General features: G+C 50.2%; 1 protein-coding gene across 3 annotated transcripts in view; it reads right to left on the bottom strand.

Moving 5' to 3' along the window:
- Positions 1 to 25,302, bottom strand: part of SDK1 (sidekick cell adhesion molecule 1) — an 854,095-nt gene that overhangs the window by 202,515 nt on the left and 626,278 nt on the right. For all 3 annotated transcript variants that reach the window (XM_032327040.1, XM_032327041.1, XM_032327042.1), the window contains exons 8-14: positions 24,656 to 24,739; positions 20,987 to 21,181; positions 18,572 to 18,688; positions 17,267 to 17,434; positions 15,290 to 15,392; positions 12,941 to 13,117; positions 3,718 to 3,854 (exon numbers count right to left, since the gene is read on the bottom strand). In XM_032327040.1, coding sequence (XP_032182931.1) covers positions 3,718 to 3,854; positions 12,941 to 13,117; positions 15,290 to 15,392; positions 17,267 to 17,434; positions 18,572 to 18,688; positions 20,987 to 21,181; positions 24,656 to 24,739 — 981 coding nt within the window. The remainder of the gene's footprint in view (positions 1 to 3,717; positions 3,855 to 12,940; positions 13,118 to 15,289; positions 15,393 to 17,266; positions 17,435 to 18,571; positions 18,689 to 20,986; positions 21,182 to 24,655; positions 24,740 to 25,302) is intronic.

Raw genomic sequence — 25,302 nt, 5'->3', positions numbered from 1 at the left:
TGTTCTTTCTGACCATAATTAGCCAGCCTGTTCAGCTGTTTCTTAAGGGCATTGCTTCCTAGTAAAAATAAAAACCAGATCCTTGGCTCAGGGAACAGTGCGGGTCTTCCTGTTTGCCATGGCAGAAACAAGGCCCACTATGCAACCGGCAAGGCTGTGAACTGTTTCGGCAAAGCCCACAGCAGTATTTTACACAGTAGAAATCGGAATCAGCACACAGATAAGCACATCTTTCCACTCTAGGTTCTTCATGTAATAATATTTTGAGCAGTAATAGTAAGAGTGTAGATCACTCTGGACTCTTCCATATCACAGTCTCTCTAGGAAAAACAGATGGGAGTTGGAGCCAGCTCCAGAAAGTTCCAGTCAGGAGAGACAGACACTAATGAGGGACTAATGATGTTCTTAGACCCTCAGACCCGCAGGCATGTGAAGCGACTGAACGGCCACAGAGAGGACCCGTGTGTGCCAGGCTCTCTGTCGGCTGTCACAGGTACAGGGAGAATGGGGCAAGGCCCGCCCTTATGGGGTTCACAGTCTCCCCGGAAGACACACATGTAGACCAGTAACTATCATACACAGTGCCAAGTACTCAAGGGATAATATACATAATGGTACAGAGACCCCAAGGAGGGAAAGAGGAAGCCCGCCTGGGCATGATGGGGGTGTGGGTCAAGGACAGCAGGGAGGAAAGCCATAACTGAGCTAGGACACGAAGAGTGAGGGAGAATTTTCCCAGGCCAACACTTCCATGGCACCTGGCAATGTCCTACCCCATTCCCCACTGTCCGTCGAAGCTGGCTATTCTCGCCGAGTCTCGAGGCTCATGCTTTGGGGCCTTTGCTGAGGCTGCCCCGTCCTCTGCCTGGCCCATGCGATAACCCTGTCCCCTTCGAAGGTTCTCTGCTTCACCTCCCAGCTGGTCCCTCTTATACGGGGTCTCACAGCACAAGGGAGTCCTCCCGTGGGAGCTCGTTATGTGGCAGGATGTGGTGATGAGTGTGACCTTCTCCCTGATGTTAACGAGCAGAGACGGATCACCTCGGCCCTGCAGCCCAGCAGCTGGCAGAGTGCGGGGGGTGAAGCCGATGCCTGGTTGGGATTTAGTGTTGGGTGAGCGGACGCACCGGTGGAAGGCATGACGGCTCAGGAAGTCTGCTTCCTGGAAGAACCCAGCACACATGCCATCTGCCGAGAAAACAGCAGGTATGGTGTTTTGAAACGATGTCTTATTTTGGTAACCTGAGGAGAGTGGTGCACTGGTCTTAAGGGAGAGGGTCTAGGACTGTAGTCCGAGGGTGTCACAAAGGGACTTGACCAGAGAGAGCTTTGTTTTGGTTCACTTGCCAGGTGCCCACCAGGTGTCAGGACTGAGGAGACAGAGACTGGCGAGCCTGGTCCTGGTCTCAAGGATGCAGACGGCCAGCGGGGTCGTGTTTGTCTGAACCCTGAGGGCAACACTTCTGCTCCTGCCTCCACCATCTCCATACAGAAGGTTCTCACAGGCCACATGAGCGCGGCAGCCTCAGGAAACCCTCATCATCTCAGGAAGTTTATTTTAATAAAGAATGCCGATGCTATCCCCCCTCGACCAGAGCTGTGGAGCTGAAGCCACGATGGACGGCGGCATGCAGACTGGGTTCCATTCACACCCAACCCCCCAGAGTTTGAGAAAAGAGACCAGATGGGCTGTCAGGGGTTCCCCGGGAAATGGGGACCAGGACCTCAGGCATGCCTGGCTCTTAGATGGGGCTCACAACCCAAGCCATCACAGCTAAGGGTGTAAACTGAGAAACCCAGGCGATGGGACTCACATCTTGCTCCTGGGACCTCCCTCAGGGGACCGTCTTGGGAGCCACCACCCTTCAATGAAGGCAGCTTCGCGGAGTGGGTCCCTTTCACCTTCGCACAGATGGAAACCTACGTGTGCCCTCCTGGGTCCGTATTCATCTCAGAGCCATGGCAGAAGTGCTAGGAGGAGACTCTGCTTCACGGACCATCTCTGTAGCTGCCCAACACTCGTTAAGAGCACAGGCTGTGGAGGCAGACAGCCCCGGGGGGAACCTGCCGTCACCTCCCACGGGCCCTGTGATCCCGGCCAGTGACTGACCCCGCAACTCAGCAGCCTCTGCAGGGACATGGGCGTCAGACAGGCCCTGCTGCAGCGTGAGCATGTGGGGATCAGAAGGAGGATCTCTTGTAGGAGATGAGGGGCAAGTGTGAGAGATCGTTAGGAGAAATGTGAAGTTACTCATTATGGGATGTGCAGCTGGGTCAGCGTGAGTACCGACCGAGGTGGATGCTTCCCCCCGCGGAAGTGAGCAGGGCCCACCAGCCTCGTGCACTTCTGCCAGCCTGACTCAGGTGATGGGACCCCGAGAGGGCGCCATTCCTAGCTGTCCTGGAATAGAGACCCATTTATCAAAACAATATCCTGAGAAGACAACCCATGGGCCCGTGACACGGATGTCCAGAAGCCCAGCTCCTTGTGGTCTGGCTCACTCCCCCATGGGGGAGGCCCGGGGAGGACTGCGGGAGCACGGGGGAGATAACATGATAAAGGGAGAGTGGCGGGGGCAGGTACCACCACGCAGGCACCCCGGACAGTGGGTTTCATTGTAAGCCCTGCAGGGTGTATCCAGGGAGGACATGTCCTTCATGTTTTAAGATGTTTCTGCTTGTGGCAGAATGCTTTGGAAAAGAAGAAGAGTAGAAGCAGGGGGACAAGTTAGAGGCTGTCTTGGTGAGAGAGAACGGGGCCTACAGAGCTGGAGAGGGGTATAGGGACCAGCTCATCCTAGCACACAAGCCAGCAGCGTGGGTGAGCTAGGGACGTGGGCGTGGGGCTGGGCAAAGGAGAAAAGAACCGAGGACTCTTCTTGGCCTGCCAGCCTGAGCAACACAGGCCTCCCCAAGGGTGCCGTGGGGCTGGATCCGAGACTTGAATGCTCACACTAATGTGGTGAAGACCGCCAGGGTTAAAAGGACTTGAAATCACAGTCTGAAGAATTCACACAGCCTCACACGGAAGCGTGAGGCCACCAGAGATGGGGAGGGACGATGCTCTGTGTCTGACTCCAGAGGTCCGGGCAAGGATGCTGAAGACCAAGATCTCTTTTCAGGGAAAAGAGGTCCCTTGAAATCACAGGAATGCCCATGACTTCCTAAGAAGAGATTGCAGGTGGCAGGGAGGAGAGATGCTGGGGAGCCCGTCACATGGCCCATGGGGAGGAGGGAAGGACCAGCAGGGCTGAAGCAAAGCCAGAACATGCTGACCGAGGCCAACAGGTGGAAAAGGCGCAGGCTCGGGAATACTTAGCCCTTGTCTGCGCCAGAGGAAACCTGCAAAGACGCCAACTAGCATTGTGCTTGGCTCCCAGCCAGCCCCAGGTGGAGGCAGACTGTTCCCCAAGCCCGAGTTTTCGCAGGGGGACGGTGCTGAACGGGTGTGTGCGCGGCCTCCCTGTGGCGCCTCGGCCTCCAGATCCGGGCTCTCACGGGAAGACCCCAGACTTCCTTCTCATCCCTCCTGGGTGCCCAGGTCACCTTCTATCTCCCCCAAAGCCAGAGCTGGGGTTTTCACTGGAACTCTACAAAGCATCCGTAGCATTTGACCAGTCGTTCGGGGTCTGAGCCCGAAGTAAAGGTGGAGGGTGTCACGTGTGCAGAGAGCAATCTGACAGCTGTCCACAGCAGTGACTTGGCTTCACTACTTACTGTTCTCAGACAGCTCCACGATGTAATAAAGCACCGGGCTGTTTCCATCAAATGGTCGAACCCAAGACAGCATCACCGTGTGGCTGTGGGAAGAGTTCAGGTTGGCCAGCAGGTTCTGAGGTGAGTGAGGCAGTTCACTTGGGCACAAAGGAACAAAAAGAGAAGAGCGCACATCAGAGTCCACGTTTAGCCTGGTCTTTACGCTGCACAGTCCTGGTGGGCAATGCCTGGGAGATGGAGAACATAAAATATGCCCCAAACCCAAATGCTCCTCCCCCATGGCCCCCCCAAACCCTTCCTAGTTCACAGTGTTGTTTTTTCTACCAGAAATTTGATCTGATCCTTCCCGTGGAGATTATGCACCTGAAGACTCTAACTTTCTTTGGGTGCGGAGGGCCAGTATCTATACAGTACGAATATTTAATTGAGAAAACTCCATCTGCAATTAGTTCTTACAACTTGAAGCTGTTAATGGAAATGCAGGAAGCCATCACCAGGAAAAAGCTAGGAAGTAAGACTGAACACGAGAGTTTTGGACGCTAGCGCATGGGGTCCTTAGCTGAAGCGCCGCATGAATTCCTGGAGGGCTCCCTACCGACCGACGGCATGGGCTGTGCTCATTCCATCTTCTGCTGCGTAACAAACAGGGTTTGGGGGAAGGACTCAGGGGAATGTGGAGAAAACCGTAACTACTAAATGCCCTGGAAATGGGGACTAACACATCAGCAGGGCTCTAGAATGGAAACACAATGAGAGCAAATGAAGACCGCCAACTGTTTACGGGGATTTACCATGGACAAAGCTTCAAAATCCAGCTGCATGGTTTCTGCCACCAAGGGTCCACTGCCAGACGATCCTAAAAGGCCCCAGGCTGGGGTTTTCCCTCTCCATCTCACGGATCGGGGGCAGCACCCTGTTCCATGGCCACTGTTGGTAACAGTTTCTTCTAGAAATGTCTCCAGGCGGTGGTGGGAGAGGGGTTCCACGTGGACCTGATTCACCCACTAGCTAGGTTTTGGTCTCTCTTAGGCATCAATTACTGCTGGCCCACATAGGTCAGCACAAAGAGCCATAATTATGCTTGATATTTTTAATTTTAAAAACGTATTCATTACACTGTGAAATTTATTAAGCCGTTAGATGCTTGTAGCTACCTAAGAAACACGGCTCTCTCTAACCCAGGCACACTGTTAATAAACAGACTAATATTTCCAGGGTAGACTGAAACTTTAAATTAGTACAATAAAGAAGCAACGTGAGCCTGAGACGTTGGCTTGTTTTCCCTTTAATTGTGAGTTGGTTTTAAATCAGAGGGACCTGTTTGTTATTTCTCTTTGAGTTCTCCAGTAACTGATTCTCCCTTAAATGCCCAGTAAAGGCCAATCTGAAGGGAATGTCAGTGTAAAATACCTAATCTTCTCCCACACCCCATTTCCTGTTGAGATCAGTTTGTTCTGAAACCTACACCAAAGTTGTTGAGAGTCCCACGTGACAACAAACTGAGATAAACTTGGATAAATAAGCCGAAATAAGACTGTGGTATCGTCAAGTGTTGGTCTGGTCTTCACCCCAGGTTCCTGAGGTAGAACTCTAAACCCCTGGAAGTTCCTGAGGGACAGTCTTAGATCTTCGTGGGGCCCCCGTCGGGCCACACCTGAGTTTATGCCAACAACGGCACTCAGGGCGGCCCCTGCAGAGTTCCAGGAGGGGACTCGCTGTGCTGGAAAGACCAACCATGTGGTTAGAGGGTTGGCTCTTTGAGCCAGTGAGATCAGCCAGACCTTGTGATCTCCTGGAAGGGGAGGGGTGGGAGCTGGGGACTGAGCTCAGTCATGTGGCCAGCAACTAGGACATCCCAGTAAAATCTCTGGACATCAAGCTCGGTTGAGCTTCCTGATCAGTCATCAGACATCTGTGTGCCGGGAGGATGATGCCTCCCGAAGACGCGGAAGCTGTGTGTTGGGGACCCTTCCAGACCTTGTCCTTGCCTCTCTTCATATGCCTGGACCTGATTTTATCCATTATAATAAGACAAATATCCTAAGTAGGGCACTTGACAGAGTTCTGAGCCTTGTTCTAGGCAGTCCTCCACCCTGCTGGGGTCATGGGAAGCTCCAAGCGCTAGTGAGCTGGTCAGAGTCACAGGTGGCCTAGGGGCTGTGGAACTGTGGCTGGTGTCAGAAGCGAGGAGCGGTGCCAGTGCCCTTCAGCTGTGGGGTGCGTGCTGACTCGAGGGGATCAGGATCACACTGTAAAGACTTCCCCTAAAGTACGAGGTATTCTCACATGACGAACACTAACCAGGAAGGCTGACTGGGTTAGTTGGTGTCCCAGGCTGTTTCTCACTCGGGACACTGCCACGCACTGGCCTGAGGGCCACCCCCTCTCACTTCCAAGTCGGGAGGAGAGATGCACATGTAGCCCCAAGGCTTGGAAGCAGATCCAGGAGCCGTAAGAGCCTGGAAGGACCAGGGTGATGGAAAGAGGCACTGGGTGGTCCTAAGAGGATCTCACAGTGGGCAGGAGGCAAGTCCAAGGACACATTTCAGAGGAACAACTTCTGGAGGCTGACATTGCTCATGACTTATTCTTCCCACCAAAGCCAGGGTGTTAGTTTGCTCGCCTTCTCTCAATCAGTGGTTACACACCCATCCCCGCTCCCACGTTTACCGTCACACACATCTAAGTAGTCGCTACGTCTGACCTACTATACCTGAGAAATGGACAGAACACCAGCCCCTCATTGCCACAGACCGGCCTCAGCACAACTGACACTGGCTCTCCCGAGAGCCAAGACACGCAACCCTCCCGAAGGGCCTGCTGGCTGCCTCTGCACAGGGTCATGCCGTGAACTAGCTCCCGCATCCACTGTGACCCCTTCCCACACTCTTTAGCCCCCTCCCCACACTGTGTGCTCTCCTGAGAGCATCAGACTTCCAGCAGCTCCCTGAGCAGAGCCATTGTGTGAGATGTCCCATTGACTGGAGGAGGGTCATGCCAATCAGAAACTCAGCCTCCAAGGCTTGGTCTCCCTCTCACCTTCGACTCATTCTTGAGCAGAACCAATCACTTCTACCTCTTGATTCTCATTGCTGTTTATAGATTTTTCCATTCACCAAACATCTTGAAGCCCTACAGGGGCCAGAACCCCACTGTATCCTGTCTGATTATGGATCTGCCTTTCTCTAGGGTAGGAAGTTTCTCTCCTCCCTTCTTAGCCTCTTTCCCTGGATCCCAAGGGAGAGGCTGCTACCTTCCTGCTCTCCCAGAGCTGACAAGCTACACAAGGAGGGGCATGAGGTCCATATGCAGACTGGGACACCTCAGGTCAAGAGCCACAGGATGGTTCTGAAGATAAGGTTGGGCTGGAATGCAGGGCAGGGCTGCATCAAAGGTCAGCTTATGGTGGGGGGCACATGGCTGGAGGGGTACGGTGGAGATGGAGAGGAGGCTCCCTTAGGCAGAAAGGATAAGGAAGGAGAATGGCCTGATGGCAAGGCTAAGATTGGGGGTGGTTTTGGGGGGTAGCGGTGGGAACGCAGGGTTTGCGCTCGGTCACAGAGGAAGGCAAGTAAGAGATACATGTGTTTAAAATTTCTGGGCTAGCTCTGTGACATCGACTTTCCAGGGCTGGAACCGGGACCCCAAGGGTATGGTAGTTCACTGGAAACTGTCCCAGGGACTGGATAAAATACCACATAACATCTGCGTATTGGTCGGGAGAGAGGACAGATTCGGAGATAAACGCTGGGTGAGAGGTTAAGGAGGGAGTCAGGCATCCAGTGAAGGGGCGCACAGCATACCGGGGACAAGCCTGGCAGAGTGGCCCTTGTGGACCTTGAGTTTAGATGAACTGGACCCAAGCCTGTAGGGGAACAGGCTCCTATTAGAAAACAGGAGTGTTAGCTTGCGGCCCCAGAGAAACTACTGCGTCTCTGTACACCCTGTCCTGTGGCCTTGCGTGGGCCACGCTGGATCCACTTCTAAATCTTGAAAGCACATCTTTCCCGCACCTGGGAAAATATGGGGGTCTTCCACTCAATTTCAGATCACGCTTCTCTCAGCCTAAAATGAGAGCTAAGAAATGCCCAATCTGACAGGTGACCAGACAGCTTTTTTTCTGGGGGAGTGGAGTGTTCCGTAGACTATGGGCCAGTCACAGCCAATCTGGGAGTGAGAGAAAATGACCTGAGCACTTGCCCCTGGAGGGTGCTTGTGTGCAGTGCCTGTCTGCCGCTCAGAGCTGGCGGAGTCTCACTCAGCCCGTGATTCTAGTAAGAGTGGTTTCTGACTTCCCTCCTCCTCGCTGATCAAAAGCCACCAATGAACGAGAAGGCCCTAGGGCCTGGCAACATGGCAGCCAGGGGCCTGAGATGGAGGGGAGATTGAAAAGACTTTGAAACTACAAAGACAAAGTAGACCTGAGACATTCAATGTAGGAACAGGGAGCCACAAGCCCAGTGGTGCCCAAGGATATGACGTGATGCATCAAGAAACAATGAGCCTCATCCACCACTGCCCCCACAGAGTCTTCTTCATGGGCTCAAGGTCACGCCCAAGATGGTGGCCCAATGAGCAGTGTAACCTTTTACATACACCACAGGACTTGAGAGTCGGAAGGAAATTTAGATTTTTTTCTAGTTCCGGCCTCAGTCCTATAGGAAAATCCCCTTTATAGTATCTCTTGTGTTCAGTACTACTTGCTTCTCAATGCAAAGAACTTTTTAATATACATTGGAAACGTAAACTGTTTCTTTAAATGATAAGTTTTGGTTATCAAGAAAATTAAGCTTTGTGCAATACTTGACTGACCCATCAATAACCGATAAAGGAGACTTTAATATATTCTGAATCCATTTCAGAGAATCTTATCTAATAGGAATAGATTGTGTCTCGGCATTTCTCTGCCAACTTTGAAAGGAGATAAATGATCAGGACAGTGACTCACAGACAGTGATATGCAGACAGGGTGACAAATGAAAGGGATCTGGGAGCAATGGGAGTGAAGTCGGTGCTGAGTCACGTTGTAATTTAAAGAGAGCTGGGGTGGGGGGGAGTCACCATCAAGAAAATTACATCACAAGACTATTGGAGATGAACAAGAAACCAAGAACTGTATGGGAAGGAGATTAAGCCAAGTGCGTTAGGGGAAAACAGCTTTGAAAAAGACATGAAGCAATTGGCAAAATTGTGGCCATGGGGGGATTCACTGTGCAGAACAGGGTCAACTGAGTATTTTTCCAGGTGGAAGCGCTGCCCCTTTAATGCACAAATGATGATCCCGGTCAAACCCATCTTCTCCGACCTCACCCAGAGAATGAAGATGATGGGAGCCTGAGAGCCATCGAGAAGCTGTATTAAATTGTTCACTCCTTATTATGGCTTTGTCAGATGTTGCTTTATTGAGAGAAACCTCTCCCACTGCCTCAGGGACTGATCGTCAAGTCAGCTCCATAAATTAGGTTTTTCTCTGTACTTCAGGCTCCTAAGAATTAGTCTCTGATCTCAGAAGGAAAGATGCAAAGCTAATTGGGTCTTTAAATGATTAATAATTACTCAATCCATAAAACCCTAGGAGGCTGGTCCCCTGGGTGTGTTCAATATAGCAAGATGCTTTGGGGTATGGGGCCATCCCAACCTAGCTCCTTCCTGTGAGGCACCTGTGAATGAGCAGGGAAGACACGGCCACCCAATCAGTGACTGGCATCTCATGATGGCCTACATATGGTTAATTTACAGGGCACAACGTAGGACCATGGGGATTTGTGGGAGCCTCTCCTCTCAGGGAGGCGATGAAGGCAGACCCCTCATAAATTAGTCTTCCTCTGTGATACCAATTACACAAGCCCAGTTCAACCTCATGGAGGGAGTTGAGGCTCAGTCTGATGTTTATGGGACATTTATACTTGGCACTGTTCCAGGCACAGAGGGCTCAGCAGCAGAGAGACATACGTAGTGGGTCTGAAGGTCACAGAGTATGGTCAAAGAGAAAGCAAGATACAGGGGAAACTTCCTGGCCCCGGGTGTGGGGAGGCTGCCCTTGCTGAAGGAGTCACGGCCCTTCTTGTGAGAGGGTGAGGGAGGAAGGGGAGCTGTGATTTATCGAGCACCCACCTGAAACTGGCTTCCAGGCCAGGCTTCTACAAACGTTGGTTCGGCCAAACCTCACAACAGCCCTATACGGCCATGACAATGTGTCCAGCTCACGGTAGGGAAAACCAAGGCTGAGACGTGGCAGCTAACTTGCCCAAAGTCAGGAAGCGGGGTGTTCAGTCCCGCCTGGCTGGTGGGCAGCACCCCCCTGAGGATCTGCTGGCCCCTGTGGTCCTGCCAGGACTGTGCCTTCTTTAGCACTGTCCTAGGGGTAAGGCGACACATATTTATCTGGCCAGGCTGGCACAGAGGAGGGCACTGAAACTCACCACAGACATGCCGAGAGCAAGCCAGTGGACGGTCTGCTTCAGCAAAGCCCACTTCTGACGCCCCTAATTTCTATATTTAACAAAGTAGCTTTTAACTCAAGTGGGGAGGTAGGGGAAGCAGGCTTTCAGCCTCTTTTGAAGGACACTATTTAGCCGTAAGTACCTCTCAGTCACTTCTGCAATATGAGATTTTTCTTTCTTTCTTTTTTTTTTTTTTTTTTTGTCATCTCAGTAAATCACAGAAATGTTACGGAGCTTGATTTGAAAATTCTCTGAGAAGCAGCAAACACCCTGCAATCGTGACTTATGACTATTATCATTACTGTTGTCATTACTGATGTCGTAGAGTTAAGACCTATTTGGATCTAAAGATAGACCACGCTGTAACCTACAGCTTCCTCAATTCATTCAGATTTGCAAGAGTGGAGTGTTTATTACACTCACAATTCACAAGGAGCCACGGGCTTCCAAATCAGCTCTGCAACCCGTTGTACCTAAATTGGTTTGAATCACAAATCTGCAAATATTTCTATATTTAGGGATGAGGTGTTTTACCATTACAGAAAGCCCATTATTTTATAGATACAGCAACATTTGCTGAAAAATGCATTTTACTCAGAGGAAATCAAATAAGCAAATAGAAGGGAAGATATGTAAATCAGTAGAACATAAAAACTGTGCGGAATAAAAAGCATGCACTGTATTGGAAGCAAGCAATTTGGCTTCTGCTGACAGAGTCTTTACGAAATGCTAACACTTATTTATTTGATACCAATGATGGATGATCTAAGAGTTCTCAAAGGTAGTTTTAAAAATGGGAATAGCACAGCGGATTATGTAACTTTGCTGGTCATATACTAGTATTATCAAAATATGAAAAAAAAAAAAGATCCCCAACATGACAGAAGGAGGGAAGACAGGAGGAAGAAAGACAGAGGGTCAGAGCCGAGTAGGGGTTTGGGAGTGGGGAGACCTGAGCTCTCCATAGTGGGATCCGAGCCTGTGTGCTTAGGAGGAACAGCCTGGGGTGTGTGAGCCTCAGAGGGAAGAGCCAATCAGAAGGAGGACCAGCCAGTGGCCGGTAACCTACACACATTTATCCATTCATGGGCACATCTACCTGCCAACATATATTTATGGAGCCTTGCTGGGGTCCCAGCGTACCGCCATGCACTTGGAGTCCAAAGCTGTGCCATCCAGGTGTGTCCACTTCAGTAGGGAAGGAATGGTGAAAATTCACACCCCGCCCCCGGACAACCAGGGCTCTGGCAGAAGGTCCACTCGAGGGCCAGGAGGCTGTGAGACATCCGGTGTCCTGACCCAGGGGCGACCCCCTGGCTGAGCCCTAGAGGAGGCATGAGCCTTTCAGGGGCGATGGCAGAAAACAGAGGCCCCACCGCGGAGGCAGCAGCAGGCTAAGCCTCTGGGCGAGGGCTAGGTGAGCGTGGAAGGCAGAGAGCCCAGGGTCAGCAGGTGCGGAAGCTAGAGCTGGGGCGCTGAAACCTGGCACGTCCACACATACTCGGGCAGCTGTCTGGACAGTGGCCCCCAGCACACTGGCCTGTGGCTGTGGCACCAAACCCCCCACAGGTCTCCTGGGGCTGCAGGGCACCCACTGCTCCCTGACTAACAAAGGACGTTAGGTAAGGACATAAGGTAGACGTTATCTACCACACGAGAACAAGGGGTCATCCTACAGAGGCCAGTGAGGAGGTAGAAGGGCCTTTTCCAGGTACTAGAGGCACAACATAAGGCTTTTCTGGATTTGCTGCTACACATCATTAATCCACCAGATTTCACCAAGAGAGGCTGCACAAAGTCGCCCGTTGGCTCGCCTGCTCATGGGTGTGTGCAACAGACATGGGACGCCGTGCGTAGCACGGAGCATGAGTTTTTCTCATTCTCATCCCCTCAGCCAGAGTCTAGGGATCCAAAGACAAAGGAGACTGGCCCTATATGCAAACCATTCACACCGCGTGTTTGGGAGTGGCTTTAGTCTGTAGAACCCTTCCCAGATGGAGGGGCAGAGAACTTTCATACGGGCCCAGCAGGGCCCCCATTGGCTGCTGGCCTCACCCCCAGAGCTGGCTGTCCTAGGACACCGGGCTCACACGGCTGCCGTATCTTCGGAGTCACTGTCGCATGTGTGCTCAGGGACTGTGTGGGAGGACACCATTCTTCAAAAAATAAATATGTCAGAGAAAGGGAATTTGTCAGCAGGCTCCTGAGCCCCTGCCCGAGAACAGAGAGCAACTGTCCTAAAGAAGGCCCATGGACAGAGGAGGGCGGTGGTTTCCCACCCAGACCCCAGGGACCCCCCAGGAAGTCCAGGTCAGCCTCTTGCTATTCTCAGGATTTCCAGAGACTTCGTGGAGAGTGTCTTTGCCCGCAGAGAAGCAGCCAGCTCTCACGGAATGGTCTTGTCTCACCAGGCCGACCCCAACATTCCTCGCCGATGGCGAGTGCTGGCAGGCATCATGCCACAAAGCAGACTGAGTGTTCCTCACACATGATACGATGAACAGGGCCCGCCACGATGCGGTGCCAATGCGGGAAACGAGGGAAACCGAGAGGAGGAGGATGAAAACCCAGTATCAACTTTCTAAACCAAGAGCGCAATGTTTTAATTTCGAGGATCCGGTGAAACCCCAATGTAAGGCCATGGCCTCTGACTGCTGGCTTGGGACCCACTATGGCACCAGGTGTGTTAAGTGGCAGTCACTGGGAGTCAGGACAGCGACCCGTAATCCTGCAGATAATGGGGAGGCAAGGCAGTTAGGCTACGCGGTGGCGACACTCACATCACCTCTAGCCGGGCCGTCCTGGAATCGTTCCCTCCTTCGGACACGATTTCACAGGTGTAGTCTCCAATGTCACCCGACCACGTCTGGCTAATGAGGAGGGACCCGTCCTTCTCTACCACAATCCTGGAACTGCTAGATGGGGTGATGACTGTGTTGTCCTTCTTCCAGATGTAGCTGTAGACCAAGCACAAAGTCATGAGTTAGAAAAGATCTCCAGTTAGGAGCCAGCCAAGAGCCTAGAGTTAGGATCTGGGCCACAGGCAACGGACCACCTTGTGAGTGGACCAGAAGCCACAGCACCGTGCTCTTTAAATGGGTGAATTTTATGACATGGGAATAGATCCAAAAGAAAGAAAAAAGAAAAGCAACCAGCTATCTTGGTCACAATACAACAACAGATGCTGAAGTCAAAAACGGGTCAGTGAGGACCATGGAGAACACTGATCTGGTCTTTGGGTTTAGAGATGGAAGTCTGTCGTGTCATGATCACACTTGTCATTTCCTAAATCTACTTCACCTTCCCACCCAGGAATGCGCCTGGAAGAGGGGGTTGTTGACCAAAGAGGAAGTGATGACTGTTCAAAAACTCTTCAGCGGGGAACCACCCAACTTCTAGAAAAAGACAGATCGTACCCCATAAACGTGTTTTCTTAAAATCCAACCGTTCTGGCAGAGTGTCCTTAAAACTGCATTTCTTTCTCATTTAATTCTTTATTTATGACCACTTTCACACATTTTTCTTTTTGAATGTAGGAGCAATTAAGAGTGTGCCCAGCATCTGGCTGTCAGTGGACAGGAGCCACTACTCACTGCTGGATGGGATCAAAGTGCTGGCTTTCCTTTCCAAAATAATTTGCCTGGACTTACAAAACGTACCCAGTTCTTTTAAAGGTTTAATACACACAGAGCACAGACATTAATAAACTGCTTATCTGCAACTACCCTGAAACAGAACAGACCTGGTCTCCCCAGAAGGAAATGAATAAACTGCTCACTCGGGGGTACAATGTTCAGCTGCGATTGTCCCTTAGGGCCCATGCTCTTGAGGCAGAGAAACCCGGGCACGAAGAGTGCCCCAAGAGTGAGCGATTGAAGTCCTCTTCAGGAAGGAAGCTCCAATTTTGTTTGTTTAATCATACATAAAAGCTCTGAGAAACCCACATGGATCCAGAGGGATTCCATGTAAGCTCACAGAGTAGCAGAAAACCAGCTTATCTGTCCTTTCTTTCTGGAATCCTCTGCCCAAACCATTTAGAGATGAACGGGTTCTTTTCTGGGAATGACAGCTCTCACGAAGATGATCTCCATGGATTCCCTAGATAATCCTGAACCTGTTAGTTTCTGCTTGTTGGTTTTGCATCCGACATTCTCATAACTAAACCAAACTTGGCTTCTGAGCTCTGGGGAACTCCAGAGAGCCAGGTGGAGGCACGAAAATTCATGATTTGCCAAACACCTGCCCAAGAAGAGTGAGAAAGCAGCTCAGTCTCTGAATCCAGTTAATAATGTATGTGGCAGCCACCACCTCCCTCTGCCCAGAGTGAGACGTTCCAGAAAGAAGGAATGCATCTCGATTCTATCCATTTGGCTAAGCGCATGCCTTCTGGGCTAAGGCCAGAGAGACAATTCTAGGAGGACTTTATTTTTCTTTCTAGATTTATTTTCCAGGCTGGTTCTGAAAATTAAAAACTACTCTGAAATTGGCCGCTCTTTGGGAAGAAGCTTACCACCCACGGTCACCTGTGTCTGCTGTCACACATTTACCTGGAAAGTCACATGTTTCATTGCTACTGTCCCGTCTGAATCAGACAAAGACCAGATATTCCGATGCCTTTAGTGGAGCTTCGAGGCACACAGTCCCGTCTTTACAAGTATTTCCTATATGCACGAGGGGACTGTGGTTGCCTTTCTTCTGGGTGTGGGTCTCCCTTGCTCCCCATTTCAAAACGAAACCATCCCAGAGCAGAGAAAACCCCTCTTGAGTATTGCACGGCCCAGCGTAAACACCACTGAAATCCTATTCGATCCTTCCAGATTTTTCTCTCATTAAGTATCAGCCTCTGACAAGTACGTTTTACAGATAGTGTATTAACCTTGGCAGAAAAATCATGAAAAGCTGTACCGAAGTCATGAAGTGGAACATAGCTCACTGTAAATAATACATAAGGCTGAAGTAGAAAATGGGATTTGTGTGATTAATGATGGAGCCCAAGACTGTGAGATGCCGTAATCAGGGATCTGTGGCTGAAATCAAAGCTTCCCAAATTCTCCCTTCCCATCTCCACATCAGTTCCTAAGCTCCCAGGACATCAACGAGCCCCAGATACCGTAAGTGACGGAACTGACCGGAGGGCGATCCGGGGGTCGTGAGTGGCTCCACAGTGCAGCGTGGCAGTGGTCCCCTTAATCACCACGCGGTCCTCTGGAGGGTTAACGATGGACGTGCGATCTGTGAAGACATAAGTCACAGCTCAGACAAAATTACACGCTCCAGAGTTTTCTCCCTCAGGGGGAGGAGGGGAATGAATTGGTCATCTGACAACAAAACCTCCAAGTTTTCTCTCATCTTGGCAAAGCGAACGTAAATGGAAGCGCTGGGAAACACTCAGGGAATTGAAAGTGAGCCTTCCCAGGCTACAGTCGTCGGGCCTCCCTCCCCACAAGGGCCACTCCCGAACCTCTAAACCCTCCAGGAGACATTGAGAATGACAAGCATGTGCCGAGGTTTATGAGGTTCTGCAGTCTTAGGTGAGAATCTTGGTTCTTTCCCAAGATCATTAACATTCTGGTCATTTCTGCTGTCTGCACAGCACTTCATGACTTTGCAAAGTGCTTCCATTTATATTGTTTTACTTAATCTCACAACAACCTTGGGAGGGCTGTGAGAGCACCACTCCCAGGTTTCCAGACTAGAAGGTGGAGCTCAGAGGCGTGGTGGCTCACCCAACACTGGGCACGGGTCAGGGTGGGGCCACAGCCAAGGCCCCAGCAAAAGCCCTGTACTGGGGGTCCCCCCTCTTGCATCCCTCTGAGGTGAACACTGCTCTGGTCCCACCAACACAGCCTGAAATGTGGGAGACATAAGATGAGGTTGGCTCCCAGCCTAATTGCTTGTGGCTGAATGTCCAGGAAAACATGCGAGCTTTACTGTCCGTGGAAGGGGGAGGCAGGCTGCATGAGCGTACCTATTGCTCTAGTGCTGTTAGAATCTGAATCTTAGCAGATCTACAGAACTTTCTGGGGAGTGACCTACAGACATGCAGACATCAACTCTTCACAAGCTGTTAAATATAAGGTTAACATGTTAGGGACATGTGACCAGTCGGAAGTGGGTGGACACAGTGGGCCACGAAATAAGACAAAAATCTTTTTTTTTTTGGGTACCTGAAAATATCGGGGAGGGGATGAATTCATTTCTTTCTAAAACTCCTGGTGTTTTTAGAATACCCAATAAATCAGTAAGGTCATTGATTAAAGTGCACACAAACTGTATCGTAGAGAGCGAAACAAACATGAAATAAAGCATGGTAATTCAGTTTCTCTTTCAGGATAGTGTTTTAACAAATTCATCACTGATGCAAATTAAAAGTTTTTCTCTATAGACAAACTTTATAAAAATCGTGAGCCCTGTCTTTTGATTTTTTTTAACAATGATTTTTATTTATTATTATTAATTTTAGTAACATACTTATAGATGAAGCAAAGAGGAAAAAGTATGCCAGCAAGGGAAGCTAAAAGTTTTGGCCGGGGAGGCGGGGGGGTTGGTGGTGGGCAGAAATACTCAGTAATGAATCCTTACGTCTGGAAAATGATCTGTTCTCCATTTCAGAAAACAGTGTTCTTGATAAAGAAACAAAAATTGGAGAAATAACAAAGATTTTCTCCAGTTCACTCCTAACATAGAAAACACTCATGTTTAGTATACTAGAAGTGTTTGAGATATTATAGAAAAAAACCATACTTTCTCTAAAACGTTAACTCTTGATTTGGTTTCTTTACGTGAAGCTTCCAAAATTAACCGCCCCACTGGTTTTGTCATTTGGGCTCATTTGGGTTAATACCCTCTCTGCCACTGACTGTAAAAAGTCCCTCTTTTCTCTCTCCTGAAATGTCCCCATTAAATATTTGAATACAGTTTCTAATTACGCTTTCAGAAACTGAAAAATTAATTACTCGACAGATTTCTATAAATTAGTTGTAAAAATAATCATTCTCTTATGATTCAATTAGAGAGTCCAAGGACATATTGACATCCCTAAGCACAGCTGACATGGCGATTAAGCTGTGATTAACAGAAGGTTCCACATGGCCTGTGGTCCTTACTCCAAACAGTTAGGGCTGCGGACGCGTTCAGGGACCCCTCCGTGTTGGCTGCGTAGCAGGTGTAGCTCCCGGCATCCTGGAGGAAGACGGGGGCGATCTGCAGACCCCCAGACTCCAGAAGCATGAACCTAGGAATCCGTACGGAGCCACTGGCCAAAATATGTTTTCCTGAAGAAAAGTCGAGAAAGCGGGAGGGTTAACACCAAGACCAAGGAAATGACTTGAAACAATTATAATGAAGTGAAAACTATACGTACAACAGTAATCAAAGCCATTGCCTTTAACATAATTTAGGATAATGGAGACCAAAAAAATCTTAATCGTCCGAAATTGAGAAACTTGGTTAAATAAATTATGAACCATGTATGCGGTCATTATCTCTGGCTGACTGATACTGAGTTTCCCTTATATCTGTATGCGCTTGAAGATTTTCTGTGTAAAGCTACCATTACGTTCTGAATCAGGAGAGCAAAGGATGTGTAAGATTGCTTGCTGGCCTGGAGCTCCTCAGACGTTTATGTTTGAGCGCCATGGTCTGAGGGTGTGGCGAGGCCTTTACATGAACCCACATGTGTCAGCACATATTTATTAAGAACGGACCACATGTGTGGTTCATTTAGTGACACATGTGCCTGCGGAAGGAGCTGGAACTGGAGAGCAAGCCCGTGGCATGAAGCCCCTCCTCACGGGGACTGAAAACGTGTGTCAAACGAGCCAGAAGCACCTTTCTCTCTCGGTTTCCTATTTCAGTAAAGCGTCATCCCTCCGCGGCCACTCTGCTAAGGGACACCGAGAAGGACCTGGGTGTCACCCAGGCTTTGGTTTCTCTGCCTTTTGTGAACCGAGGTCTCAACGGCTTACGTATCCTATCAGTTTAAGGTGTGCAATCTCAGCACCCTTCTTTCTTAAAAGAGCAAGGATATTATTCTTAATTTTTAACAGAACCTTCGTTTTACAAATAGGGACACTGGGTCCTGGCGGCACGTCTCTGAATCCACTCCCTGGTATTTTGGGGGAACCCCTTCATAAGCCTAAGGAGCTCTATGAAGGGCTGAGGCAGAAAACAGGGATATTCCCATGTTTTAAAACACAGCTGTTTCCTCTCATGGAGGTAAGCTCCGTGACGCTCCCGGGGGCCTTGCCTGTCCAGCTCACGCTGGTGGCCCGGGCGTCTGACACTGGGCGGGTGCCCCACAGGTGGCTGCCAGTCTTCACTGAATGAACGAAGGAGGGCGGGACAAAAACACACATGGCTCGGGCCGATGGGCTCATCCCCGTGTGGACCAGGCTGCATTGGCAACCTACCTCTCCTCCATGTGATGGCGGGCTTGGGGGCTCCGGACACCTCGCACCTCAGGACGGCCGTCATCCCATCGGTGACCGTGGTGTCCACCGGAAGCTGAGTAAACGCTGGGGCGACATCTAAGCAGGAGCCAACAGGGAGATACTCAGTGCGCTGTCCCCAGACGCGCTCAGACCTGCCTGCCGGGGTGGCCCATATGGGCTTTTATGGGACTAATCACAGAGATAACTGTAGCAATAAAGGAGGAAAACCTTTCAGGAGTGACTATAACCTTCCCTTATTTGTCCCCCAGGAGCTGCCTGTGTTTACAACCTGAAGAGATCTCTAGTCTCGTGGCGGAATGGACACGCAAGTGGGCGAGCGCAGGAGCCGGGAGCAGCTGCTTCAGGTGGACGTTAACGAGGGGGACAGTTATTCAGGTAAATCTAATAAGCTCGCCTTTAGTACTTTTGGAAAAATAGAAAAACCGAATTTTTGAATATTAAATATTACCCAAAGGATGACACTTTCACAAAATAACAGATTTGAAGCACATCAGTGAGGGATTTCCAGAAGTGTCGGGGCCCAAGCGCTGGGGGTATCTTCTTATCCTTGGGGGTTGGCACGGGCCTCCAGCTCCTGAGAGCCCCCAGTCAGACTGAGACGGTGGTGAGTAGCTCAGGCTGGCTTTAGCGAGACTCAGCAACTTTTTCTACTCTGATCTGCGTGTCCCCAATCCCATGAGGGCCCTGAGGTTCCCAGGACCAGTAAATGAAACTCGGGACCGAAGCACTGCTGCCACCTCTCCTTCTACCACAAACCCCCTACGCCCCATGGATGCCATCTCCAAAGCAAATCCTAGAGCCCCCTGCTTCCCTCCCCGGCTGGGGCCCCCAAGTCGACAGTACAGTGGCCTCCTCCCGGGTCCTAAGCCTTCCGCTCTTCCCTGCATTGGACATCCTACACCCGGCCATTGGTGCCCTGTGGAAGCCATGAAGGACACCCTGCCACTCCCTGCCGAAAGCCAGTAGAATCTTCCCTCAGGCTCCTGGGCCTTCACCCTGCTTGTCCCTCCAAACTACCTCCTAGCATGACCCCCGGCTCCTCACCAGACTGCGTCCCCACCGTCTCCTTGCTCCCTGCACACACACCTCCCCAAGCTTGTGTCTGGAAAGCACCTGCAGCCTCCCCAATCCCGTGACACCCATGTCCCCCAAAGCTTTGCACCTTTGGGCCTCAGCTCCGGCAGCATCACAAGGAATGCAACCTGATCACCCTCAGAGAGGCCTCCCTGGTCACTCCGGGCCCCGCCTGTCCGCTCGTTTCCCAGCCCTCATCTCCGGCTAAATTACCCCTCCTCTGCTGTCTGTCTCCCCGCTTCCTGACCTCTGTCCTGGAGGCGTGAGAACCTTGCATGTCTTCCTCGGAGCTCTGTCCCCAATCCCCACAGTGCCTGACACAGATGCTGTGTAAATGTTAGTTAAATGCATGAACTAATATAACACTGTGTTAACTATCCTGGAATTAAAATAAATTAGGAAAAAAAAAGTATGCTCACCTGTGCCCCACAGCCGCCCAGCCGACTTGTAAGATATACTTAAATAATTCTAATTGAGCAAAACTCAGTTTCTGGCATAAGTACTCAATATTATTGCCATCATTTGAAGCGATACTGGTTTCTTATGCTCTAAACCAGAGATTGACCCCTGGACAAGGTTCAAGGTAATGACCCCTACATTACCAAAACACACACACAGAATCCTTAAATTCCTAAGTTCAGGCAGGCGACAGCCGTCTGCATACGGACATGATTTGCTTCCTCAAGTGGCTCTCACACCTGAGGATATCAGCATTTGGATTCCAAAAGGTATAATTCCATAACCACTAAATACGACTTCATTTTAGAAAAATATTACAACTGTGGGGCTGAAAAAGAAAACCCACAGATACAGTGAAAACCTATACCTTCACTTTAGTTTTCAAAGACAGGGTGCCAAAGTATTTCTGCTAATGGGGTAATAAAAGAAACTTACAGAAGAACTATAATTATTCGATAAAACTAAAATAGAATGTGAATATAAAAACATGGGAAAAAGATCAAAAGAAAAAAATTAGGAATGAGCTATTCACTGAACAGTCCTTCCAGTTCAGTCCAGAAAAGTGGAGATACTTGTCCCGTCACTTCTCAGCAGAGAGGAGAGCACGAGGCTCTCCTGAGTGCAGGTTGGGCGGCAGGGCATAGGGACAATGGGGCGTATTTGCTGCCTGGGGGCTTAGCACGTGGGCTTTCGTGGGCCGGAGAGGTGGCCCTCCACAGTGGGTCACTGCTGGCTCCCACATCCTGTCTGTTTGCAGAACAGATGCTACGGTTTTCCAAGTGGGGAGCTCTGGCTGAGGGCCCAGTGCAGGGGGTCTGGCTGCGGGGGGGCAGGACTCACTGGTGACGTCCAGGTAGGTATAGGTCTGGATCTCCCCTCCTTCATTACTGGCAAAGCACTGGAAGACCCCCGAGTCCTCAGGACGCAGCTTTTGGATCCGCAGGCCTCCACTTGACAGCATCTCGTACCGGGGACCCTGGAGCTTGCCGATGGCCGTGGCGTCCTTGAACCACTGCAGAGTGGGAAGAGGGACCCCTGCACAGGAGTGGAAACAATCGGGCATTTGAAAGAACTCAACTGCAAACACTTTATGTGAGGGCTGCGGAGAACATGTTTCAGACGTTACAAGGTGATAGTTCGGCGGCATGTTTCGTCCAGACTCCCTTTCTCCACCTTGCACAGTGTTATGTGCAGAGAAATGGACACAGAGAAGCAGCAAGAGGAAGTGCAGTAATGAACTCCGGATCTGCTGGGCTGCAGATCGTTCTGGACCTCCTGAGCTGGTGCAGGTTTGTGCTCTGGTCTCGAGAGAGAGGGATTCCAGCCATGACCATGACTGTCCTGGGAACAGACAGGGATCAGGAAGGCCCCTGCTACCCTGTAGTGCCCGCCTCTGCCACTCGAGGCTCAGGGAAGGGCCGCCAGGACCGGAGACACATTTGGAAGGAAGTGGTCACTGCAACCTTGAAATGCTGCTGGAAGATTAACCCCATCAGCGCATGCAGGTGTCCCCAGTGCCTGGCACACGGCCGGTGCTCAGTGGCTAGAATGACTCTGATTAGGACTAACCATAAGAAGAAGGCATCCCATCTTTTCAGCCGTCTCCTGCCGAGGGGGCTGGACATCACCAATCTAAGCGGACGTCCATGGCAGTGGAGGACAGCGGAAGTAAATCACCCGAGGTACATGTGGGAGGAGGCTGAGGGGTCCTGAGGGGCATTTAGCTGTGGATGTGGGAAAAGCTGCCTTGGCTCCCAGACAAATGTGAGTCCAGCAGGTAACAAGCTGGGGTCAAAGGATGGTGCCACCCCTGTCCCTAGGAGCTAAAGGCACTCGAGCAAGGCCAGCACTTGGAGCAGGAGGACGGAGGGTCAGACTGAGGCTGGCTGTGCCTTCCTCATCTCATTCCTCATCCAAATGATGTTACAGTGGAAATTCAGGCCTCGGTCAATGAGACCAGAGCTCTGCACCACCCAGCTGGCCCAGTGGATGGTGGTGGGGAGGCTGGGTTTGGGAGGGAAGATGCAGGGGACAAAGGGCAGGCTCACCGGGGCAGAACCTGGGTTGTGAATGGTGGGACTCTGCTCAGCCTGAAAGCGTGAGGACCTCTGTTGCTCGGCCCCGACATGGCCATGCTCAGTGCGTGGGGCCTAGGGCGTGACGAGGCGTGTGCTAGTCCCTGGTGCCTTACTGCCTAGGATGACCTCTGACTTGGGAGACCGCAGTCTCCTTCCCTGGGCAGCTCCCCCGGAAGCTTGTGTGACTAGTGGTAGGGGACACTGCCACCTGGGTGTGTCTCTGACCTCCTAAACCACCTATACCAACTGGGTAGACATGACAGGCTGTGCACAGTCACTCTGCCAAGACACATGTGACAACATGGTCCTGAGCATGGCGGGTGCGTGTATGTTTGCTGTGGGCCCACAGGAAGCATGCAGGAACGTCTAGGCTGGTTCTTTACCTCGGTTTCCCTACCTATGAAATTAATTGAAATAATACCCATGTTGGCAGGATTCACGGTGAAAAGCATACCCAAATCCCTTGATTTCAGATGCCATGTAGGTGTAAGATGTCTTCTTTAATAAATAAAGTTAATGTCGTGCAATATTTCAAGATAATGTATTCTCAGATTCTGTTCTTTGCCTTAATTATGTTTCCTGTCACTTTTCATTAAATCAGGAAATTAAAAAAATCCATTTCAAGGTAAAAGCATAACCAATTCATGTAAAATCTCCTAAAAGCAATTACATGATCGAGCCTTCATGAAGATAACCACTTCGCATGCTGCTGTAGTCTCATTGTCAAAATTTTAAAAAAGCAGTAAATTATCTGATGGCAACGTTGAAAGACCTGCTCAGTATACATGTACACGTCTGTATTTACCAAGCAGTTTACCCTGTAGAAATCATGCAAAAAAGAGCATTCTCTTGTCAAGGGAAGGGCTTAAGACTGTCATTTATTGAAAAATAATTGTTAGTATATGGGGAACCGGGAGTCTTTCTGTTTTGGGGTGATTTAGGGTCATAAACAGAAATCTTATCCCCAATAGTGCTGCAGATTCGGGTTTCTAAAATCTGAGCACTCGAAACACTGTGGAGTTCCACTTCTAGAGTACCGCTGACCTTGGAAAACAGTGTTTACGCCAGGAAGAGAGCAGTGGGTCGCACTGTGGGACATTTCCATGTAAAGGTCACATCACTCTCCCCCAACCCATCCCCAGGATCCTGAACAGAGGATGGCCGCAGAGCAGATGTGCCAACAGTGCTCCCGAGACCTGCCCAGGGGGCTGGGGACTAAGCCTCCCAGGACACAGGCTCCAAGTGGAAGCACAGTGGGTAGAGGAGGGTGGCCTGTGGTAGACCCCGATCTCTGCAGGAGCCATCAACACTGCTCGGAGCACACCCCCACTCCCTTTCAGAGACGGACAATGACATGTCCATACCCGTGGATTGCTGGCATGAGTTCTAGGCCCAAACCTCAGCTCTCTGGGAGAAGCCAAGTGCCCCGGCCAAAGCCCTTGCTTTGGGAGCTGATGGGTCTGGGTTTCATTCCTGTCTCCATTGCCATGAGACCTCTGGCAGGTTGTCTAGTCTTTAATGAGCAGCTCCTATATGCCAGATGCTGGGCTGGGATTTTAGAGGTATCTCATCTCCTCTCCCTGGTTCTGTGCCTTGAGCACTTTACTTAACCTCACTTTCTAAGATCTTGTTTTCGTATGTGTACTCTGAGATAATAATTTCTCTTTTATGGAGCTGTTTTGGATATTTACAAAATTGCTAATCCTTACCCTCCAAGCTCTTAGAATGAAATACCCACCCTTAAGATGGACAAGTTTAAACATTAAAAAAAGGTCTTTTCACTGACAGTGTCTAGTATACTAACATAGCCTTTGTTAATGAAATTGCCTTTAAAAAGCCTGCCTCTAGGAGGGGGGTTTGTATAATTGTTGATGCTGCCGGACGGTGGACAGCTTGTCACCAAGACGGGGGGGAGGGGTGAGATTACTAGAATAACGAAGAAAAAGTCAACCTGAAGCAGAAAAAAGAGAAAAAGAAAAAGAAAAAGAAAAAAAGGAAGTCTTCCTGCTCAAAGACTTTAGAACCACCTCTCCCACTGCAGAGCACGCATCGTCACCAGTGCCTGTTGCCCCCCAAATGGAAGAGCACCTCCTGCTCCAGGCCTTGAGGAGTCATGGTCTTGTGGAACCAGAGTGTTTGAAAGGAGTTGAGAGGACAAGGCTGTCCATCTCCGTGGGGACAGATGGGGTGAAGCTCTTCTTCTCCTTCCCTTGGGTGAATATTCTTATCTCTACTCTGCAGGTGAAGAAGCAACAGCTCAGCTAGGTCGAGGTCACCTTCCTCAAGGTCACATGCCCAGTAACTGAGTTCTGCCAGGATCCAAAGGCTCTGTCACTAACATCACACTCAATGTGTGTCCCGACAGTGATGAAAGTGCCCCTTCGGTCCCCCTGCCTCACAGCGGCCCGTGGAGCAGCCGCCCCACACTCACCCATGGCTCGACACACGATGTCCACGGTATCTTCCACTTCTGCTAAAATCCGACTCTCGGGCTCAGCAGTAAAATACGGTGGCTCTTTAAACAAGAAAGAAACAAAATAGCCCCTAAGCAAAAGAAGTGTATTTTGGGAGAACTGTCTGGCCTCAAAGAGCTCAAAACCCTTTTAAAAACTATTTCTGGAAAGTTCTTTCGCCGCCATCGTACACGCGAACTCAGAACTCAGTGAGCGGGGCTACAGGCGGTTTATCAAACCTACGGTTTCAGAAAGCAAATTACTACTCAGGGTGATGGCTACTTTTCTGTTTATGGGCTTGAATCATGGAATATCTTAATTCACATTTTAGAAGGACTGTCCCGAGAGGTTCATAAAGGTTTATATTTACAGCACAGTGTTTTATAGGCTAGTTTGTTTCCATATCCAAACCAAACCCCGATGCACGCGGGGTTTTATCCAATAAAACGTCACAGCCGGGCATGGGCCTGTGTCAGGGGACCGGGCGGCCCATTAACATATTTTTTAAAGTCTTAGTGGTTCTTCTTCTCCAAAATATAGATTTACTACTTCAATGGAAGGCTAAATAATGGCGAAGAGAAGAAAGAAAAAGGGCCTCTCATCCATCTTCAGGAGCAGAGGAAAC

This window comes from Mustela erminea, chromosome 20, assembly GCF_009829155.1.
Source record: "Mustela erminea isolate mMusErm1 chromosome 20, mMusErm1.Pri, whole genome shotgun sequence".
NCBI classification, from domain to species: Eukaryota; Metazoa; Chordata; class Mammalia; order Carnivora; family Mustelidae; genus Mustela; species Mustela erminea.
Note: the sequence above shows the minus strand (reverse complement) of the source record. Positions and strands in the feature narration are given on the sequence as shown.